The sequence below is a fragment of the Podarcis cretensis genome, assembly GCF_951804945.1.
Source record: "Podarcis cretensis genome assembly, chromosome: 4".
NCBI classification, from domain to species: domain Eukaryota; kingdom Metazoa; phylum Chordata; class Lepidosauria; order Squamata; family Lacertidae; genus Podarcis; species Podarcis cretensis.
In genome coordinates, this window is record NC_137173.1 from 21,882,669 (window position 1) to 21,903,437 (window position 20,769).

The 20,769-nt window shown below is 42.2% G+C and overlaps 1 protein-coding gene across 5 annotated transcripts in view; it reads left to right on the forward strand.

Moving 5' to 3' along the window:
* GRIA4 (glutamate ionotropic receptor AMPA type subunit 4) overlaps positions 1–12,496 on the forward strand; it is a 228,787-nt gene extending 216,291 nt beyond the window's left edge. Inside the window, exons 14-16 of one of the 5 annotated variants that reach the window (XR_013838248.1) lie at positions 2,566–2,680; positions 4,967–5,081; positions 7,447–7,581. Coding sequence is in view for 4 of the 5 variants with exons in the window: in XM_079973537.1 (XP_079829663.1) it covers positions 2,566–2,680; positions 7,447–7,581; positions 12,061–12,225 (415 nt within the window). In the remaining variant the exon portion in view is untranslated. Of the gene's footprint in view, positions 1–2,565; positions 2,681–4,966; positions 5,082–7,446; positions 7,718–12,060 lie in introns of those variants that run through there. The other 4 variants (XM_079973539.1, XM_079973540.1, XM_079973537.1 and 1 more) reach the window with 4 other exon arrangements.
* The last annotated feature ends 8,273 nt before the right edge of the window (positions 12,497–20,769 follow it).

Here is a 20,769-nt window from a genome sequence, read left to right on the forward strand (position 1 = left end):
TGTATTCACTATCTAATACAAATTTAACAGCCACTGAAATGAGGCTCAGGTCAATTCTGTTAAGAGACAGTTGTGAAACCTCATAATTAGTTGGCAAGGATCTGTGTAACAACCCCCCCCCCCAAAAAAAAAAATGTGCATGAAAGGCAGTAAAGGACAAAATGTGTTTCCAAAACAGCTGACCCATAAAGATGCTCTCCTTATGTACAGGGTGGTCCACAATAATTAGTTAGCATCATCAGGGCAAAGGTATAACCAGTACAGCTGTCACAGCCCAAGAGCCCCCTCTATCAGGGGAAGAGTTCTACAAGATGGAAGATAGCAGGGACTAGGAGCAAGAACCACCTAAGGACATATCCTCCATAGTAACTCTCCCACTAGAGCAGCGTTTCCCAAACCCTGGTCTCCAGCTGCTTTTGGACTACAGCTCCCATCATCCCTAGCTAGCAGGACCAGTGGTCGGGGTTGATGGGAACTGTAGTCTAAAAACAGATAGAGACTCAAGTTTGGGAAACCCTGCACTAGAGCATGGATGGAGAACATGTGCTCCCCCCCCCCCCCCCCGGACTATATAGCTCCCATCATCTCTGACCATTGGCCATTCTGGCTGTGCAGATGGGAGTTCAATTGTAGAATTGTAGAGTTGGAAGGGACCTTGAGGATCATCTAGTAGTGCAATTCTGGAATCTCAACTAAGTGCGGACAAGGATAGCCAACAACATGTGAAGGACAACACACATTCCCCATGCCTGCACAGGAGGAGCCACAAGGGGAAAGTGGTGCCTCCATCCTGTATCTTGCCCTATCCCTTTGATTCCAATAACTCATCTCCAGGACACTGGCAACTCAGTAGGGCACTTTGCCATGTCCACGAGGCAGCAGGAGACTTCAGGCTGAAGCATGCACCCTTTAATAGGGTGCAGCCTGTTTTAGCCCACATAGTCCTCCACCATCTACTGATGCTCACCGTTGGCTCCAAAATCTCACAGGAATAACACTCCAAACTCTTTACTTACTGGTTTGCCTTTAATCTATCCTTACCTTTTAATCAGGCCTGTGGTGAGCTGTCCATGGTCCTGACCAGTTGAAGAGTACCCTGGCCTGTTGCTTAACCCACATCAGCAACCCACCCTAACCCTTATAGGCTTCAGCCTGGAAACTTTGATTTAAATGAGGAGCCTTCCAACTCCTTGTGGGCCACAAAACACGTACATCCAGAATATAAGTTTCTGGATTTGAGAGCTCCTTTGCTTATCTGCAACAGCTTCAATTCTAAGATTTAATCTCAGTAAAAGACAGTCACTGACAGAGGATGAAATCACTGCCTTGCATTTTTACATGTTGCCACATGGCCCACATTTTTATTAAGCAAGGTCAGTTTGCTTTAAACCTGCTGTTCAGTGTCTACTGGGCATTAGATAGCATCAGACAATGTGGTGCCATGGAAATTCTATCCAGTGATTTCATGAGCCTCTGCTAAAGGAGCTATCTGATTTCCATTGTTAGCAACCCTGTGTTTCCAAAAATTGAAGTTCAGTTTTGTTTGGAATTCATTGATACATCAGTGACACACCGAGGCAACCTTTGCCTGTTCTCCTCTGTGGGTGGAGCAAGGATGGATCTCAGAGCCCTGGTGCATCATGCATGGATGCCAGGGTCCAGAAGCCTCTAGCCAAGTCTAGGGTAATTTGTTGCAATATGAAGCCCAATGGTGTCAGGTAAGAGCTCTGTTTTGAATTCCACCGTTATCCTAAATTCCATGAAGCAATCTCCCTTAGATATCTGGTGGTGAGTTCTCTCTAGTGACACTGCCTCTAACATAATATCATAAACAATAAGGTAGCCTAATCACCTGGGCATAATCCACGTAGAATTAAGCACATTTTATGTTTCATTGTTTTTAATGGGAGTGCTTGAATCCCTTCCATTGGATTCAATATGTTTTAACTTTGGTTGAATTGCGCATCATACACCTATGTTTGGGACAGTTGTAAAAAGAGACTTGCACCAAAGCAGGGGGGGGGCTGATCTTGCATTTAGTACACCTATTTAATTCACACTTTACCACCAGACTTTAATGCTAGTACAAGAGCTGACTATTTCAGCTCAAGGGAACTGAAATTTAATACTCGTATTTTGTACAACAAACAATCATGCCTCTCTGGCTGCTAAAGAAATTGAATCAAGGGTCTTTTTCTTTTTTTACTGTCTGTTATAAACTGTAGGGGAAAGGATGCACACACTCTAAATTCTATATCCTGGCTGCATTTTATCACCACATTGAAAATATGTGAATAGCTCCTTCTCTCTTTTTTTATCGGTTTACAAAATCATATTATCCTTACTTAAGCACCGAGCAATAAAGCTGCCCTCCATTGGAAAAAAATGCATTTTTCCCTCCCCAAATTTGTTTGCCAGCATGCTTCTTCCTCCCCACAGGTGTGTTATAATATGCAAATGAGAGGTTTATTTAGTGTGTGGATAAAAGAGCTTTTTAAGTCCTCGTTCCTTCTAACATCTTAACGGCTATGCAGTTTCTTACAAAATATGTTTTATCGTTTCAAGAAATGCTGTTAACCTCGCAGTTTTAAAACTGAATGAACAAGGCCTCTTGGACAAATTGAAAAACAAATGGTGGTACGACAAAGGAGAATGTGGCAGCGGGGGAGGTGACTCCAAGGTTAGCCTCAATGTCACCAAAGCGGGTAAACAGTATGTAGAGTAATTGGTGCATCTGCTGGGGCTCTTTCCTTCCTTGCCACGAAATCCTTGACGGCATTGATAAAAAAGCGAAAAACCAACATCCAGATGTGTGCAATTACTGTCAAAGCAAAAATATTTGCATCCTTGTTTTGAGTCTCAAGCCCAACATATTGGCCTGGGAATCCAAATCGTCATTTTGCATGTCATACCTGGAATCTCTACATATTAAAAAATCAAAACAGACTTGACGCAAAAGTTGGTAGGGACAAAGCAGCTTGGTGGACATGCAGCGGAAGACATTAGCACAGCACAGCAGACAATATCACAAGAGCCCAACGAGCTCCCTGTCTCTCCAGGTGAATGACTCTTGTCCATCACTAACTGGTTTTTACTGGAGCTGGAGGTTGGTGGGCCAACTTATTTTGTTTCATTTATTAAATTTATGTCCCGCCCCTCCTCCCAAAAGAGCAGAAGGCAGCAAACACACAGGCCAGAAAGCAATTAAAACATTTAATAAATCAATTGCAGCACAAATGCAGACTGGGGAAGATCTCTTCTTAAAAGGCTTCTTGGAAGAGGAAGGTTTTCAGTAGGCCACAGAGACAACCCCGGTCTTTCACTGAAAAAGAAAATCCCCATGACTGCAGTCACTACTTCATCCAAAAAACTCTCTTTAACTCTTGGGTGGGTGGCAACTAGCAGGCCAGCTAGTTGCAGGGGCCAGACTTTGCCTGGATAGCCTCATTTCTATGATTTCCCTTTAGAGCACACCAACACAAAAGTGGATTTATTGTTGTGGTTTCTGCAAATGAAACCTGGAAACTGTAGTTTTGTGAGAGTGGGGCCCAAGCTCTGGTGCACAAGTTGTCCCCTGAACACTAGCATTGTGGCATAATTGGGGGGGGGGGGGTAATGTTTTTGTTTGTTAGTATGTTGTGTTATTTTTGGGCCTTGATATGTAAACCACCTTGTGATCCTTGGATAAAGGGCAAAATAGACATTTAAGAAATTAATAAATAAATTTTGATTTTATGATCCACTCTACCTGCTCAAAGTGTCATTCAGTTCCCATAGGAAAGAAAACTCATATAAGCATCATGTGATTGCAGGTGCTTCCTTTATTATAATAATAATTAATAATAATAATAATAATAATAATAATAATAATAATAATAATAATAATTTATTTATACCCTGCCCATCTGGCAGGGTATATTATATTATCTTTATATTATCTATATTTATCAATTACATTTATACCCCCCCTTCTCCTAAATAACCCATTGGCTTATTCCATGTCATCTTTCAAACAACCCTGTGGAGGCACTTAAAAGCTGAAAGAATCCCAGTGCCACCGAAAGGAATGGCCTGGTTCAGTAGGGTTTTGATTTATAGACCTGGGGACACACAACATACTGTGCTCTAAGCACAGCTTTTTAATATTTTTTAATGAAATTTGTAGGCCACTCTCCATCACCAAAGGATCCCACCCATAACATAAACATCATGACGCAACGAAATTAAATAAAAATCAGTTTAAAAGTATAGCAGCAATCAGTGCAGCATAAAATAACGTTCAGGTGTCAGCCATCTTTACCAACTTCCTCTAAACACCCAGCGGAATAATCAGGTCTTTAGTTGGTGATATAAAAACTATCAAGGGTGTTGCCATCCATACCTTCCATGGAGAGGGAGGCAGCTATATCCTCCCTGCTTACTGAAATATACAACAATAGGGAGGCCCATCCATACTGGTGCGCATTGGGAGCCTAAACAGATTTACACTGAAACAGATCCTACTCAACCTCATGAAACCTACTTCCCAGCTTTGGTCTGCCACCTAAATTGTTCAGTTGATATTTTGCTCAAATGTCAGGCTAGGTGAGTTTGAGGACAACAGATAGGCAGTCTGGTAATCTGGTGCTTCCTTGCTTAGACATTTTTTTTAAAAAAAAAAAAGTGGAAACATTTCCAACATCTGGTTGAGTTTTATTGGTCGGCCACTGAATGTCGGTAAAAGCCAATAGTTTTGGGTTCACAGTAATTGCACGCAATTTTTTCCCAAGCCTTCCCCAGCAGTATGTGCCCATTACCTGAAGCGATGGAGCAGGTCCCAGTCGTATGTCTGTCTCTAACCCTGTGCACGACATAAGCAGCCTCTGTGGCCTCCGCTCCGTCACTTTGCAATGCGATTCTATGTAGTTTTACTTGAATAACATAAAATAACATATATAATGTTATTTATGTTATTTCCCACGTGAAGAACTCCTGTAAACCTTGCCGTTCTGAAACTCAGTGAGGCAGGCGTCTTAGACAAGCTGAAAAACAAATGGTGGTACGATAAAGGGGAATGTGGACCCAAGGACTCTGGAAGCAAGGTCAGTCGCTGCAGTTCGGGACCCGCTATTGTGTTCACGAGGGAGCTAATGTTCACGTAGGAATGGAAATAAATGAGCTATTGAACAGGCACCGTGCAGAAGGCGCTTATCCTTTCCCTCCCAACCCCAGGGGGGCAAGATGAAGTGGTCGCTTGGATTCGTAAACCCTGCATGAGAAAGGCAACACATGGTCAAAGCATTAATTAAATTAAAGCCCTTCAACACCAGCTTCATCCCAGGCATGTCTCCAAATGCCAAACCCTTAACTCTTTTAAAAAAAAATGCTCTGGTTTATACAAGGCATGGTGGCGCCTCAGTTATGGAGCACTCACTGAACATGCTTTTCTAAAAGGTCTTCTGTTGATGGACTTACAGTCATAGAATTGTAGAGTTAGAAGGGAGTCTGAGGATTATCTAGTCCAACCCCTGCAATGCAGGAATATACAGGAACCGAGCCTGCAGCCTTGGCGTTATCAGCACCACGCTCTAACCAACTTGAACCACTTAGGTTCAGAATGGTCCTGTTGATCAGTCTTAGAAATGATAGCAAGATCTGAAGATGATATTGCATTGTGTTATATTTAATATACTGTAACCCTGATCATGTCTGGTGGACCTTCACCTCACCAACATCTGGCAGTACCTCCATGTCAACTTGACTCCCGCCACTCCTCATTTTAAAAAGGAAGGCTATCTCTCTTGACGGTATTTTGCAAATCTAACAAGTTTGGAGGCAGATTAAAATGTTACGTTCCTCGCTCATCCCCCCCCCCTCCCCGCAACATGAACAACATGGAAAGATGTTCTTCCTACACCTGCCCAGCCATTAGTTGGAACATTGAATAATGCATCTTTAAATTAAACTATTTCAGCAACTGAACTCGGCGCTCATCATGGTGTGCGAATTCCACATAGCTCAGAATTTTAAAAAAATCAAGTCTTACTCTCAGCCCATTTTTAAAAAAGTGTTTATTACTATAGGCATGCCTGGATAAATTGCTTAATTAGGAGTATAGCAATGGGAGGAATAATGTCAAATCCTTTTAAAAAAAAGGCTGAAGTATTATGATGTACAATTACATGCATCTTTCTGAAATCCTGAAATGTCAAGTATGCAGTCTCGTGTTCATGCCATTCACTCATTCAAATCAGCAGTGAATTGTGGCCGCACGAACTCGCAGGATGGAAAGCATCCACTGATTTGAAATGCTTACTTAACACTAAGATTAATGCCTTAAATTAAAAATGTAATGGATTTTTAAAAAAATACGTATCTAACAATTTACCGCATCAGCACTGCAGTCCCTTAGTGAGAAGAGGTCATAGCTCATTGGCAGAACATCTGTTTTGCATGCGGAAGACCCCATGTTAAATCTCTGCCATGGTAGGACTAAGAGAGAGTCCTGTCTGAAACACCTGAGCACGGCCAATCAGTGCAGAACACTGACCTAGGTGGACCAAAAGTCTGAATCAATACAAGGCAGCTTCCTCTGATAGTAACAATAAGTACTTTAAACAACAACCCTGAGAAAACCAGGCAAGCCAGTGGTCCCGATCCAGAGAATGCTGCTACGCTTGTTTGTGGACTTGTGCAGATGCAGCAAGATTGTTCCCTGAATTTCCAACGCTCCAGGCCCCTCTCCCTCTCCACCATACTGAAGTGCTTCACAAACCAGGCCTCTTTCTCCTTTAACGGTATAGTAGGAAGTGAGAAGGCTGTTCTTCGTGAGGAAAGACTCATTTGTCTCCTAGCTCACATCCTACATGAGGCTCGGGAGCTGTGACAGGAAATTTGTTTGCCTGAATTTTAAAAAGTGATTTAAATGTAACGGACATTTAGCCTTTTATTTAACCAGCAGTTGGAAGACCGGTCTGGTGTTTTCTTTTCCAAATAAATATATTGGAGCATATTTATCCTAAAAGGAGCCATGCCATAGATCACTTAGGCTACTTAATGATCCTCTAACGACCCCGTGTTCAGGCCACCATTAAACATCAAGTCGAGAGAGGATAGATATGCTTTATTGACGCTGCGGTTAATTGTGGTAGACTATTTCACCGCCGTTCATTACCGAGGGGCTAATTTCATCCGAAAGTATTGGTTAAGCACATGTAATCTTTTGTAGCATTTTGCTTCTGAAAACAAATTGTTTGCTTATATACGTATGTTTGTTTTGCAAGCCAGGGCAGGCCAATTATCTCGGAAGACGTTTGTCAGTGCCTGTCTTCCCCTCCTCCCTTTCCCCGTGTATTTCAATGAAGCCGTCGCTTATGCCTCTGTACTTGTACATACTGTTTTGTTTGTTTGCTCTCCGGCCGCCTCGCGCCTTTGATCTGACACGCACACCCCTTTTTGTTTCCCCAGGACAAGACGAGCGCCCTGAGTCTCAGCAATGTTGCGGGCGTCTTCTACATTCTGGTTGGAGGCCTGGGCCTGGCTATGCTGGTGGCTTTGATAGAGTTCTGTTACAAATCCAGGGCAGAGGCGAAGAGAATGAAGGTGGCAAAGAGTGCACAGACTTTTAATCCAACTTCCTCGCAGAATACCCAGAATTTAGCAACTTATAGAGAAGGTTACAACGTATATGGAACCGAGAGTGTTAAAATTTAGGGGTAGGACTTAGGGCCCTACTACAGTGAGTGGCTGGTGCATCATCATCTGTCATGCGGTCTTGTGCCCTGTCTGTCCAGTGGTGGTAACTGCTTGCTTATCGAGAGAGCTTCCTCTTTTGGAAAAACAAACAAACGGTTCGGTTAATTTTGGCTGCAGATGTTTAGTATACTTTCCTATATGTTGCTAATAGACATCTGCATTGAAAGGGGTGGGGTTTTTTGGTGCTTTTTTATTTTTAAAAAATGCATCAAGATATATAGAGAGAAATAGAAATATATTGGATACAATGGGTTCTAAATATATATATATTTTAAAAATCTGCAGGGATGTCTACAGCCGCCCAGAGTGACTGGGGAAACCCAGCCAGATGGGCGGGGTATAAATAATGAATTATTATTATTATTATTATTTGAAATTTTAGATTTCATGGTGAACATTTATATTTCTGGATGAAGGATGAGGCCAGGCAAGATCCTAGGCAGACATAAGAGAAGATGGCTTTTCCAAAAATAATTCTAGGTGCTTTATATATGAAGGAGGATCAAGACTCAGGCTTGGTGCACCTGGTTTCTTCTGTTCTTGGATGTTCTCTGTAGATAGTCTGTTTAGTTAGTTCTGGCGCAATCCTTTCCCTACTTGTTTGGGAATACGTTCCATTGGAATAAGTTTGTAACAAATTTGAGGCAGGTGATGCCTCAGGATGTGGTGACTGCCTCTTCATCGGACGGCTTTAAAAGATTAGGCAAATTCACAGAGGATAAATCTATCAAAGGCTACTGGTCAGTAAGGCTGTATGCAGCCTCCAGGATCAGAGATAGCATGGTTCTGAAGACCAGCTGCTTGGGAGCGGCAACAGGAGAAGGCTAATGTCTCCATGCTGTGCTTGTACATATCCCAAGAGGCAACCGATTAATAAGGGAAATAGCATGCTGGACTAAATGAACCTTTGTTCTGGTCCAGATGGACCATTGCTTTGATCCAGCAGGGCTTCACAATGTTTTTCTTTAAAAAAACAAAAGCATCTCCTTAATAAATGTGGCTTACTTCTGAGTCTACATGCATATGATTGTGCTGCTAGTTAGTTTTACTGCATTTGCAAGAAGACTTTCCCTCCAACGAGCTGAAACTGATGTGCCTCACAGCATGCAGTTTGGAAGGCCACGGCAAAATTCTTCAGTACAGGGTGACAAGCAAAACTGCAGTTTTTGCTCATGGAAAAAGAGTGCCCTGTTTGTCACAAGCAGAAGAGCTACTCAGGACTGAAGGAAAGAGAGTGGCTGCTCTTAGGAAAGCATGCAGGTGCACTGATTGTCTTCTTTCTTATCCCCCTTCATCTTTGAGCCAGAAATATGTAGGATTGTCAAAACTGTGGTAAGGTACAAATGCTCAAATCCTACATACACATTCAGCTGGAAATACGTTCCATTGAAGTCAATGGGGCTTACTTCTGAGTAGATGTGCATAGTAGGGTGCTGATCATCAGAAGGTCCCAGGGCAGGTTACAACAATTTAAATTTCAGGATTTAAACAGTTAAAGCAAATCACAGGAATAGGGTGGGTCCTAAAACACACACATCTCAGTACAGTCATACCTTGGCTCCCAAACGCCTTGGGAGTCGAACGTTCCGGCTCCCGAACGCTTGAAAACTGGAAGTGATTGTTCTGGTTTTTGAACATTCTTTTGGAAGCCAAACGTCCGACGGTGCTTCAGTGGCTTCCGATTGGCTGCAGCTCCACTTGTGCAAAGTAAAGGTAAAAAGGGACCCCTGACCATTAGGTCCAGTCGTGACCGACTCTGGGGTGCGGTGCTCATCTCGCTTTATTGGCCGAGGGAGCCGGCGTACAGCTTCCGAGTCATGTGGCCAGCATGACTAAGCCACTTCTGGCGAACCAGAGAAGCAGACGGAAATGCCGTTTACCTTCCCACCGGAGTGGTACCTATTTATCTACTTGCACTTTGACGTGCTTTCGAACTGCTAGGTTGGGAGGAGCAGGGACTGAGCAGCGGGAGCTCACCCCGTCGTGGGGATTTGAACCGCCGACCTTCTGATCGGCAAGTCCTAGGCTCTGTGGTTTAACCCACAGTGCCACCCGCGTCCCATTTGTGCAAGGTGCTAAGCCATTTTTAACGCACGGCAGCAAAAAGCACACAAACTCACTTGGTGTTGGGGGGGGAATTATGTGGTGAAACCCAGATATTTTTCACGAGGATTTTTACATAGAGGACACTGGGTAATGTAGTGAATGACATCCTTCATAACCATTTTACATGAAGGCTGTTCCAAAGGCAGCTTCTTAAGAGTAGCTAGACAGAAAGGCAGAGGGCAAATTGATTTTGGTCTTGCAAAACAAGCTGGCTTCTGCCCAAAATCAGACTTTTTGCAATAAGGAGAGTGACAGAGCACACTATCTAACCCTCCTGCAAACAGTTCAGAACAAATACAAAGACAATGTCTTCTAATCTCCTCACAAACCTCATCTAAACAATTCAGGAAGAACGCCCAATGAACAGGCTGTCTGGAAGCAACCTTTGTCTCATATAACCTCTCTAATGAATGAAACAAAAAGCACTTTAAACTTCCACCCCACCCCTTGCTTCAGGATTATGTAGAATTCACTTGTCCAGTAATGAATGGTTGGGTGATTCCATCCTTTAGCAGAAACATGTCAGTTTCCTTAGTCTTTCCCTGGTTAGTAGCTCTCTATCTTTCCATGTTCCTCGTGATTCGGTGTTTCTGTTTTAAATGGCTTTCAATCTGTTTGCTTGTTTTCACCTTTGTACACTACTTTGAGATTTGTGTTAATGTAGGTGATTATAGAAACACCATAAAACGAATATAATAAAGCTTTACTCAGCTCTCAGGCAAGAAAAGGGTGCATCTGCAGCCAGGTCCAGAGGTTCCCCTATCCCTCAAAAAGCAAAGAGATATGTCAGCCATGTTCCTTTTGTCCCACATCTTTGTCAACTATCCGTTTTCGCTCTGTTCCGTTTCTCAAGGTCGATTCAGGAGGCTTCCCCCAGAAGCTAAACGTTTCCCTCCAATGCTCTGCATGCAAAGTCAAGGAGGGTCACTCGCTCATTTGTAGGCACCACCCAATGCAAAAAAAAAACCCCTTATAGCTGGTGCTCTCAAGACAATCTCAGTGATTGCATAGGGGTGGGATTGTCTTAATCCACCATAAATGTCCTGCTTTGGGCCTTGTGTGTTTGTGTGTGTGTGTGTGTTGCTCTTGTCCCATAATATGCCACGTGTAGCCATGTTATTGCCACAATTTCAACAAATAAACTTATTTTATTGGAGAGTTTGGCCCTGGCCCAACAAAACTTAGTGGTGCCAATGTCCCGTTTCAAATCAATGGGCCTTTTAAAAAAAAGAAAAAGAAATTGCAAACAATGAGATGCTTCTTTCTAAAAGAAAGCCTGCCATGGATTTGGCATTCTGAAACCTCAAACCTCACCCCCAATAGGATTCCAGCCCTGGAGTGCAATTCTATGCATGTTTGCTCAGAAGTAAGTCCCACTGAGTTCAGAGGAGGGCAGTTACTCCCAGGCAGGTCTAAACCATTTTTTTTTTATTTAAACAGGCCTTTGAGACAGATTTTGAATTCTTCACATTATGTATATACATATTTTTTTTTACAGCTGTTGTTTTTATTAGCCTTTTAAGTATTTGCAACTTGCCTTAATTTTAACTGAAAGGAAATCAAGGTAGAAGTGGAAAGGGAGGGAGGAAGAATTCGGCTAAAGTCAAACACTTTTAAGTCCCATTTATTTCTGTGGAGATAAGCATATATTTGGATTTTGTATTCATTTAAATCAATGGGGCTAAAAGGGGCTTAACTTTGGCTGGATTTTCATTTAAATATACAGAAAGCCTGTAATTTTTTTTTATTCAAAAAATGCAGTAAACTAGATGATATCAGCTTGACAAGACTTCAGATTTACGAGCTAATTTGTGAGACAATTCCGAGCCTTACTGCTATCACATATACATGAAAATGGATTTGGAGGGATGGGGAGGAACATGAGATTGATTCCTAGGAAAACTGGGCAACTGAGTAACATTTTACACTTGCCCACAGAGATTTGACTTTTACTAAATTTTAACAGAACTAGAATCTCCAGTTTGATCTCTTTTAGAGCTTTAATTTGATTATTATTATTTAAAAGAGTGTGTTAAATGCTCTTATATCCATATTATTATATAAACAGTTAACGTGATAATGCAGATGTCTACACCTAGATATTTTTGGTGTTTGCTGTGCACTGGTTTTATTGGGGAACAGAAATATTGTAACACTTCCTTTCTGCCTCCTCCTTTCTTCTTCTCCCTCTCCCTTTCTGTCCTTTCTCCTGCCTCCCAGCTGACCTTTTCTGAAGCCATACGAAACAAAGCCAGATTATCCATCACAGGGAGCATGGGAGAAAACGGACGCATTCTGACTCCCGACTGCCCAAAGGCTGTACACAGTGGAACTGCAATTAGACAAAGTTCAGGATTGGCGGTAATTGCATCAGACCTACCATAAAAACCAAAAAAATATCTGAGTGCCTTAATTAAACTGTGTCAGTGACTGACGGGAATACAGCATGGACTGTAACACGACACGGGGAAATGTCATTGATGAACTTAGAAATGGGCTGAGCATGGGAAGGGCATCCTGGCATGCCAGACATCAGCAGCGGCAAATGTGTGTGCATGGTCTCAGCTCGGAAACCCAAATTCAGATTTTTTATCAGGAAAAAAAAATCATAATTTAGTTTTGTTGGGGGGAGGCGGGGTTGGGACAGGAATATTAACAGTGACAAATTTCACTTGAGCGGACTTTAAAAAAAAAACAACCACCAACTAATAGGACTTGCCAATTTAGCGCATTAAAACTGTGAAGAATACACAAGAGGAAAAGGCTACCTTTTGGTCTTTGTCTAGGCAACATGGAGAACCAACTGCTATAGAAGTCAATGAACATGCTTACCTGTGTTTCCCGACGATCAACATTATACAGTGGGAAGACTGTCGGGCTGTGGAAACAAGTCACTAAACTGTGATAAGAAAATAAATATGTAAATCCTGTGAAAAAATAAAATAAAAGAAATTAATTACTTTTTTCTTTGGGGGAAAAAAGAGGAATATTGAAACATGCTTGCTTTTTAACGGATGTAAATTCAGTAGAGGACAACACAATTCTTTTTTCTAACCATCTTAGGGAACAATTCATTGCAATAATTGATATAAAATGTCATCACTGTAATAAAATTCAGAGACTTTTTTTTATAAACATTGTTGGTCATCCTCATTCTGTCCCATCATTCCGTGTTCCATGGATTTGCATCTGTCTAACTACAAGAAACCAACAAATAAGTTTAGAGAACACCATCAGTCTGCAGTATAGAATCAAAAGAGACTACGGGTCACTCATGTTACCGATATTATTTATAATCTTGTTCTGTGTAAGAAACTGTGGTTTTTGTACCCACCAAAAAAGAATAAAACAACAACCGTTCTTTTAATACCTGCTGACCTGGAGTTGTTTTCTGACTATCAGGAATGCCATTCCCAACAGGTCAATAGAGCTGAGGGCAAATTGTATTTGAGACAAATTTGCATTCTGATGCCAAGAAGTGTGGCCGGGCTTGAGTTTCTGGCCAGAGAAGCAATGGACTGTTCTTGACTTTGCTACTGGTTCACTCCAGCATAATAATCCTGTGTACAGCAGGCAGGGATATATGTATCCTGTGCTTTAAAAATAAATCTCCTCTGAGGGAATCCAAATCCCGCAACAGCAAAAATGTGTGATTCTGTATCTTGCATACATTATGCAAGTTATGCTTGTGTGCTTGGTGACTCAACTACTGCATAGTCTATTCAGCTTTTTGCTTTCTGTTTTGCATAATATATTCTGCTTCTGCTTGTCATGGGGGAGGCTTTGTAAGGCACTGAAGTCCACCACCAAGCACTGGAAACTATGTTCAGCAATTTCCCTGGCTTCTGAGATGTCACGAAGCACAGTCCACAACCTGCTGAGGATCTGGTCCCTAAACCACTTTCTTGGCTTTTGGTTGCACATGTGCAGGATTTCATCATACGCAAAGCCCCAACAGAAGACAGGCAGTCACAAAGTAAGACTTCTAAATGGACTCTTGGTCTGTTTAACCCAGTATTGTCTACACTGGCAGGCAGTAGCTCTCCAGGGTTTCAATCATGGGTCTCTCCCAGCCTTGAGATGCCAGGGATTGAACCTGGAACCCAGGTGCTCTACGGCTGAGCTGTGGCAGGCAGGTGGCAGCTACTAACAGCCAGGGACTGTTGTGAAATTTTGGATTTACGTAAAACATTCACAGTTGATGTGTGGCCCCTTGGTTGCTTCTATCCAAGACTCGGGGGGGGGGGGGGAAGAATTTTTCACTTTCCTGAGCTATCTTTCTTTCTGGCCACACAAACACTGCTTATTAATGGAATGGGTTGGTTGCATTTGTCATTTATCCCAAGACAAGCATGCATGCAAATTGGGACCGGATCCATATTTCCCCCTGCTACAGTTTGAGCTCAGCTTCCCTTGCTATCACAACCTACTTGATGGACATATTGGTCAGACTCAAATACTGATTTGGTAGTCTGTCTTGATTCCCTATGGTTCAGAAGGGCTACTTATCTTTTCTTTTTTTAAAAAGGACCAAAGGTACCTTGATTCAATTAAATGTGCATTCTGCAACTTATAAAAACACACAAAGAGAGACTCAGTCTTAGGGGAAGAAAGGAAGATGGGTTAGTTGTCAGTCAATCAGCAATATGAGCAGCCAGATTTTGCTGGAAATTGAGAACTAGCTTCCCCTGACCCCAATCCAGGAAGGGAAATTGTACATCTAAACAACATGCACTTCTGCGATGGATTTACTACTCAATTTGTGTACATCTGCATGCAGCGTTTTTGTGTTCTATTTGTAACAGTTTCCCCCTCTTCTCACCAGCAAATCCGTAGCTTAAGGAAAGGCTGTGCTATGTCTCTCAGCACAAAATGTAGGTGCCACCTAATTCTCTTATTGGATTATTGGGGTAGTATGAATGCCCTCTGCCCTTTCAATCCCTGCCACCTGGTCTAGCAGAAAAAGAGCATGGGTTGAAGGGGATCCATGCCTTTCTTTCTTTTCCCTTTGTGCAACCCAAGGAAGAACTGTGCTGTTAATAAATCCTGCATTGGGCTAGTAATTGATACATCCCTGCAAGAATATTGGAGTATGAAAAATATACTCTGATGCCCAATTCAGGATCTCCCCACCCCTCCGTTTGAAGAATATAGAACCAAGTTTCTTAGGAGACCCACATGGTTTTAGATTTCCAATGCTAATTCTCCAAGACAACTAACAGCAAGTTTTCAGTCCTTACATCCAAGCCAAACCCCCAGCCATTTCTGCATGTCGTTGTTGGTACATCTCGTAATGTCCAAAGGAAAAAACTTGTGCAGACTGTAGGTCTTCATGCTGTTTGTGGAACCCTCTGCAGGTTGGAATGCTACGTTCCAAAATGCCGAAATGACAACACATTCAGCTAGAAGTACTTCTTAGAAGCACCCAAAATTACTCCAAATTCTGTCATCCCAAGACATACAGAAACATACAGCAGTTCTAACAAGGGACACTGAAAAACAAAACTTTGGGGCTGTGAAAAACGTTTAAATGCGTAAGATTCCACTTCTCCAAGACCTCTACTCCCTTCGCTTGCGTGGATAGTTGTCTGTAGGCAGAACTACACCCTTACACCAAGCCAGGTTGGTCAGAGGGATGGGCTTCATTGAAGAAAAAAGCAGTTTGGGAAACAGATATGGAGAGCAGCATGATAGGCAGCACTACACAGTACAGGAGTGGAAGAACTTGATACAGGCATGCCATTTTTGGGCTCCACGTAATAACCAACTGTTTTGGTAGCATCATTAATATATTTTTATTCAGATCACAAGATTGCAGTGTCACACGAGCAAAGTCCATAGCAAGCCAACTTACAGACACAAAAGTTTAGAAATTATGGTTATGATCTATTTCCATAATGTCAGTCCAATCAGGTAATTAGTTTTATTTTTACTCAACAAAATGTGAGTTCTCTCTCTCTCCACTCCCCCCTCCCCCTGTGGAAACCCATTCTGGAAAATGTTTGTGGATGACAATAGTTCTTTCATGTTTTATTGTAAAGATGTATGAAAGTAACAAATGAGGCAGATCTTCTGCTGCTCTCAGCACAAACACAGTGCCTCAAATGTCCCTCTAAGGCCACCGCTTGCAACATCTGAAAAAGCAAAACAGGACATGCCCTTATCAAAGTCTTTGGGTCAGAGAAACACTCCTCAAATCCATGCAGCTGCTGATATGCACACATCAACAACTTTGGAATTAAAAACTGCCTCTAATGCTGCTATTTTGTATTTCTGTACAGTGCTGTAAATTTATAACAAAAGTTGTTTCCATTTTGAGCTAATTCTTCCTCACCTTCTTTACACTGAAGGGTGAAAGGATATGCTATGAAATTCCTTGGAAAATGGGACCGAAGTACTTTCTGCATTTGCAGTATAGGTCAAACATATAGCTGCTACCATTCCAGCTACTATTTGATTTTGATATACCGTAACATTAATAGTGTTCTAAACCCTCCCTGCAGAGCAGTCAAGTCCTTGTTTAGGAGACTTACAATCTGCATTAGACTGAAAAGAGATAGCAGAAGTTAGGGAATTACAAGTGCCAGGTAATATGTTGCATGTACCACAGATATACTGTCCAAACTGGGGTAAAACTCTGCAGCAAATCTTTCCTTCCTGGTACAATGGTTAGGATCCCTTACCACAAGATGATCTGGGTCCATCAGCGGTTCCAGTTTGGTCCATGAGGCCATTTTTTTTCACCTGTCAATCAGCTGAGGTTACTCCCATGAGTGGGTGCTGTCAGCTGATGGGCTAAATTCAATTCTGTGTGGGCTGTGGATGCAGCCAAAGCAACAGGATTTAATTCCCCTCCACCCAGAGGGTTAAACCCTGCTCAGCTCAGCAGGAGTCAGTACAAAACCTTTCCTAAATCAGAAAGCCCGTGAGGCCAAAAGTTTCCCCACCCGTGCCTTATTCCATAGAGCAATTTATGGGATGTGAAATCTGTGGTTCTCCAAATGTTGCTGCACTATGACTCCCATCAGCACCACCCAGCATGATGGGGATTATAGTCCAAAAGCACATTCCCTGTTTAAAACCAGCTGCATTGTTTGCCAGTTGGTTTCTGGTTCAATTCAAGGTGCTCACCTTACTGCTTATAGCCCTAAGCAGCAGAGGAGACCCTCTTAGTAGTTCTACCCCCCCCCTAAGAAGTTCAGGAGCAGCATCCCTCCGTTAGAAGATGCAATGTGTAGCCTGGGTCCTGGGCATGGTACAAAATAAGAGATATTATATAGTGGAGATATGGGGAAGATGAAGGAGAGTGACTCAACACAAGTGGATGAGGAAAAGACTGAGGAGGACGACTTGGGGAGGATAGATCTGGAGACATGTAGAGAACATCATGTCAAACATCACAATGTGCTTGTAGTTTGTCCAGCTTGTTTTATTTTCATTTGCTTTATTTGTATATATAATTCTGTGTATCTGTGCATTATAATATTTGTAACATACGTGTTCTGTCAAGCAATATGTATATATGGGGGGATGTGATTTTGGGGTGGGTGGGGAGGAGAGGGCACAAGGCAGTCATTTCATTTCACTGCAGCAAGATCCCTCCCCACAAAAGAAATGTGCAGTTTAACATATTTCAGGTCCTTATGCCACTACCTAGTTAATGACACAGACAGTGGCGTGAAGTGAAGAAAGCTCCATGTCAGGATGTCAGGAACAAAGCCAAACTGAACGACACATTGCAGAGGTGAGACAGGTAAAACTCAAGGGCTACCTTTTTCAGTTAACTTCTAATGTTGACTCCTATATAATAATTTCCTCGGATTGCATGCTAGATTTAAACTTTTGGATAAATCCAAGCAGAGCCTGATAGGGAAAGGCTGCATTGTTTCGAGCCTCTCTGGACAAGAGCTCTGTTCAGCTCAAAAGCCTGCTAGTTTAACACTACCGAGACAAGTGCTTATAATAAATAAGGTAAAAAAGTAAAGGTAAAGGACCCCTGGATGGTTAAGTCCAGTCAAAGGCAACTATGGGGTGTGGCACTCACCTCACTTTTCAGGCTGAGGAAGCCAATGTTTGTCCGCAGACAGCTTTCTGGGTCATGTGGCCAGCATTACTAAACTGCTTCTTGTGCAATGGGACACCATGACGGAAACCAGAGCGCACGGAAACACTGTTTATCTTTCTGCCATAGCAGTACCTATTTATCTACTTGCACTGGTAGGCTTTGAACTGCTAGGTTGGCAGGAGCAGGGACAGAGCAACAGGAGCTCACCCTGTTGTGGGGATTCTAATTGCCAACCTTACAATCGGCAAGCCCAACAGGCTATGGTTTAGACCACAGCGCCACCCACATCCGCTAAATACAATAAATATAAAAAATACCACCGTAGTGAAATATTTGTATACAGACTTCTAGGGTGCTAGCAAGACAAGGACTGCTGTGTACGCTGCCCAGAGTTGAATTAATTTGGTTTTGGGGTAGAGGAAGTTTGCATTAAAGCAGAAGTGGACACATACAATGCCAATTGTCACACTAAGGGGGAAACTGGTGAGAAGCAACATTTACCCAAGGAAAAACATTTCCTAAAACTGGGAACGGCTGTGAGGAGCTGGGATTTGCATCTGTTTAAAGCATGAATGTTTTACATAGCAGTTCTGGCTTTAGAAAAATTCAGTTCCCCTAAAGGCTCTGGGATAAGTTAACCGATTATGAAGGTATTGCATCAAATGGGCCTACTTTGTACTCACACTGTGGGGTTGCCTTGTGTGCTACTGCATCTTTGGTTCATAAATGCATGAACTCTCTCCATCCTACCCAGCATGAGTGGGTGCGCTAAATCAATATGCTGGATTCATAACTCGCTCAGGTGTAAATGTCGTATTACATAGTCCTGCTCCAGATTGACATGGGTGCTTGAGATGTGAGTTTCTCCCACATTTCCTTAGACTTGAAAGGAAGCTGGCTGTCAGAATGCTGCAGACAAAATACCTCTGCTGTCAGCTACTCAAAGTCTGCTCTGTGAATAAATAGAGGAGTTCAGGCTCCAGGGCAATCTAAGACATCAGCATTCATTAGCAGCAAATATTAAAATGTAAAGACTTCTAAGATTGGCTCTCCAAGGTGATTTATTTTTCACCAAGATGAAAGGGCTTTGAAAGGGTTGATGTTTTCAACAGGATTATAGACACCCGAGTTTTAAAACAAAAAATATAGCATAGTGCACATCAGTTTAGCTCTTGGGCCCAATGTGTGAAGCAAAATATTATTGGTGGTGAATTACCTCACTAAGGAGCTATTCTGACACACAGTAGTTCCATTATGTGGATGATCATCTGATGTGCTTCTAGCAGATAGTGTTTTGCAACAATAAATACTGGAGATGATGTGTATGGATTGCTTATATTTTTGTCCCATCCACTGGGGTTCAGGGGCTCGGGGTAGTGCAGATTTGCCCCCCCCCCCATTTTCTCTTCAGATCTAAGAGATGAGGTCAAGAGATAGCAACTAGTCCAAGTTCACATGTTTCATGTTTGTTAGTAATAGATGGGCTCCCATGTTGGAGAATGGCTCAGAGTAAACCAAGCTATTCCCCATCTCAAAAAATGGGGAAACAGCTCAACATGAGCCTATACAATCTAAATCAATTTGGACCCTGCCAAGCCAACAGACCCCACAGTCTGATGGACTTTAAAACTTCTTCGGACTCATTCTTTTTCCCTCCCACCCTCTTGCTTTGCTATTGTTCTGGTAGCAAACAGGAGAAAGGAAAGAAGGAAAGTTGTTTCTCAGTTGGGCACCTGCAAGGTAGAGAACTCCCTCCTTTCACATACTATGCCGGAGCATCAATCTTGGGATATGAGTGTCTGGATGGTGGATAGCAGGAATTGTGTGATGAGTATATTAGAGAGAGAAGGAACTGCATTTTTCTCCAGCTTGGAGTCAGAGAATAATCAATGTTCACCTGTTTAAATGGTAAAAGTCCCTGAAATCAAAATTTATGGGCCACAAAACACAAGTCTCAGTGGCATCTCAGCCTTCACTCTATCCATCACACCACACTGGCTTACATTGATAACTGGTGGCATATAATTGCCAGTGTCCATATATGAAAATATTTGGGCATGACTGAATATCCCATCCACCATGGCAGTTATAACTACTATTAGCAAATTATTATTCATATAAGGCCTTACGTTCTTCATGGACTTGAACCCTGTTTGCCTTTAAGTCATTGCTGGGTTTATCATGCCCTGGGAAATCTACCGCTTAATAATTTGCCTAGGGTGGCAAGAGAAAACAAGTTGCAGAGATCCATCCATCCATGGCTAGAGACAGATGTTTCCATCGTTCTACTGGTAAGGATATATTCTGTTAACATAAAAATTATGATGTAAACTCACCCCGTACCACTCACTTGAAAACCAAGTAATGGCAATCAGCAGGCTCCAATGTAAACATCAGTGGAAATGCCCAAACTGCTACAAAGGACCAGAAGCCTATGCACAAGCCTCATTGAATGGCCACTTCATGGCCAGATTATTTATCTGAACCACCACTCCAAATGGGAGACAGTTGCAATCAGGTTGAAAGTGTATGATGATTCCCAGCTAGGATTATATGGCTTGTTTATGACAGAATGAATTGTGTTTCTATTAAACATGGATTTTCATTTGTGAAAATGATCACCTAACAGCACTCTTAACTAGAACTTTAAAACAGCTAAATTAACTTTTAGAGTGTGAAACTCTGGTAGTTCTTATTCCCTTAATCTTCTTATCCAGCAGATAACTATCCCACTGAAAAGCAGTGTTCAAACTCCTAAACAGAAGAGTCAAATTAAAATTGTACTCTTTCCCCATCTCATTCTAGCTCTTCTGCTCTCCTTGATGGTGCTATCCATCAAGAGCAAGCTATCTCAGGATGGATCA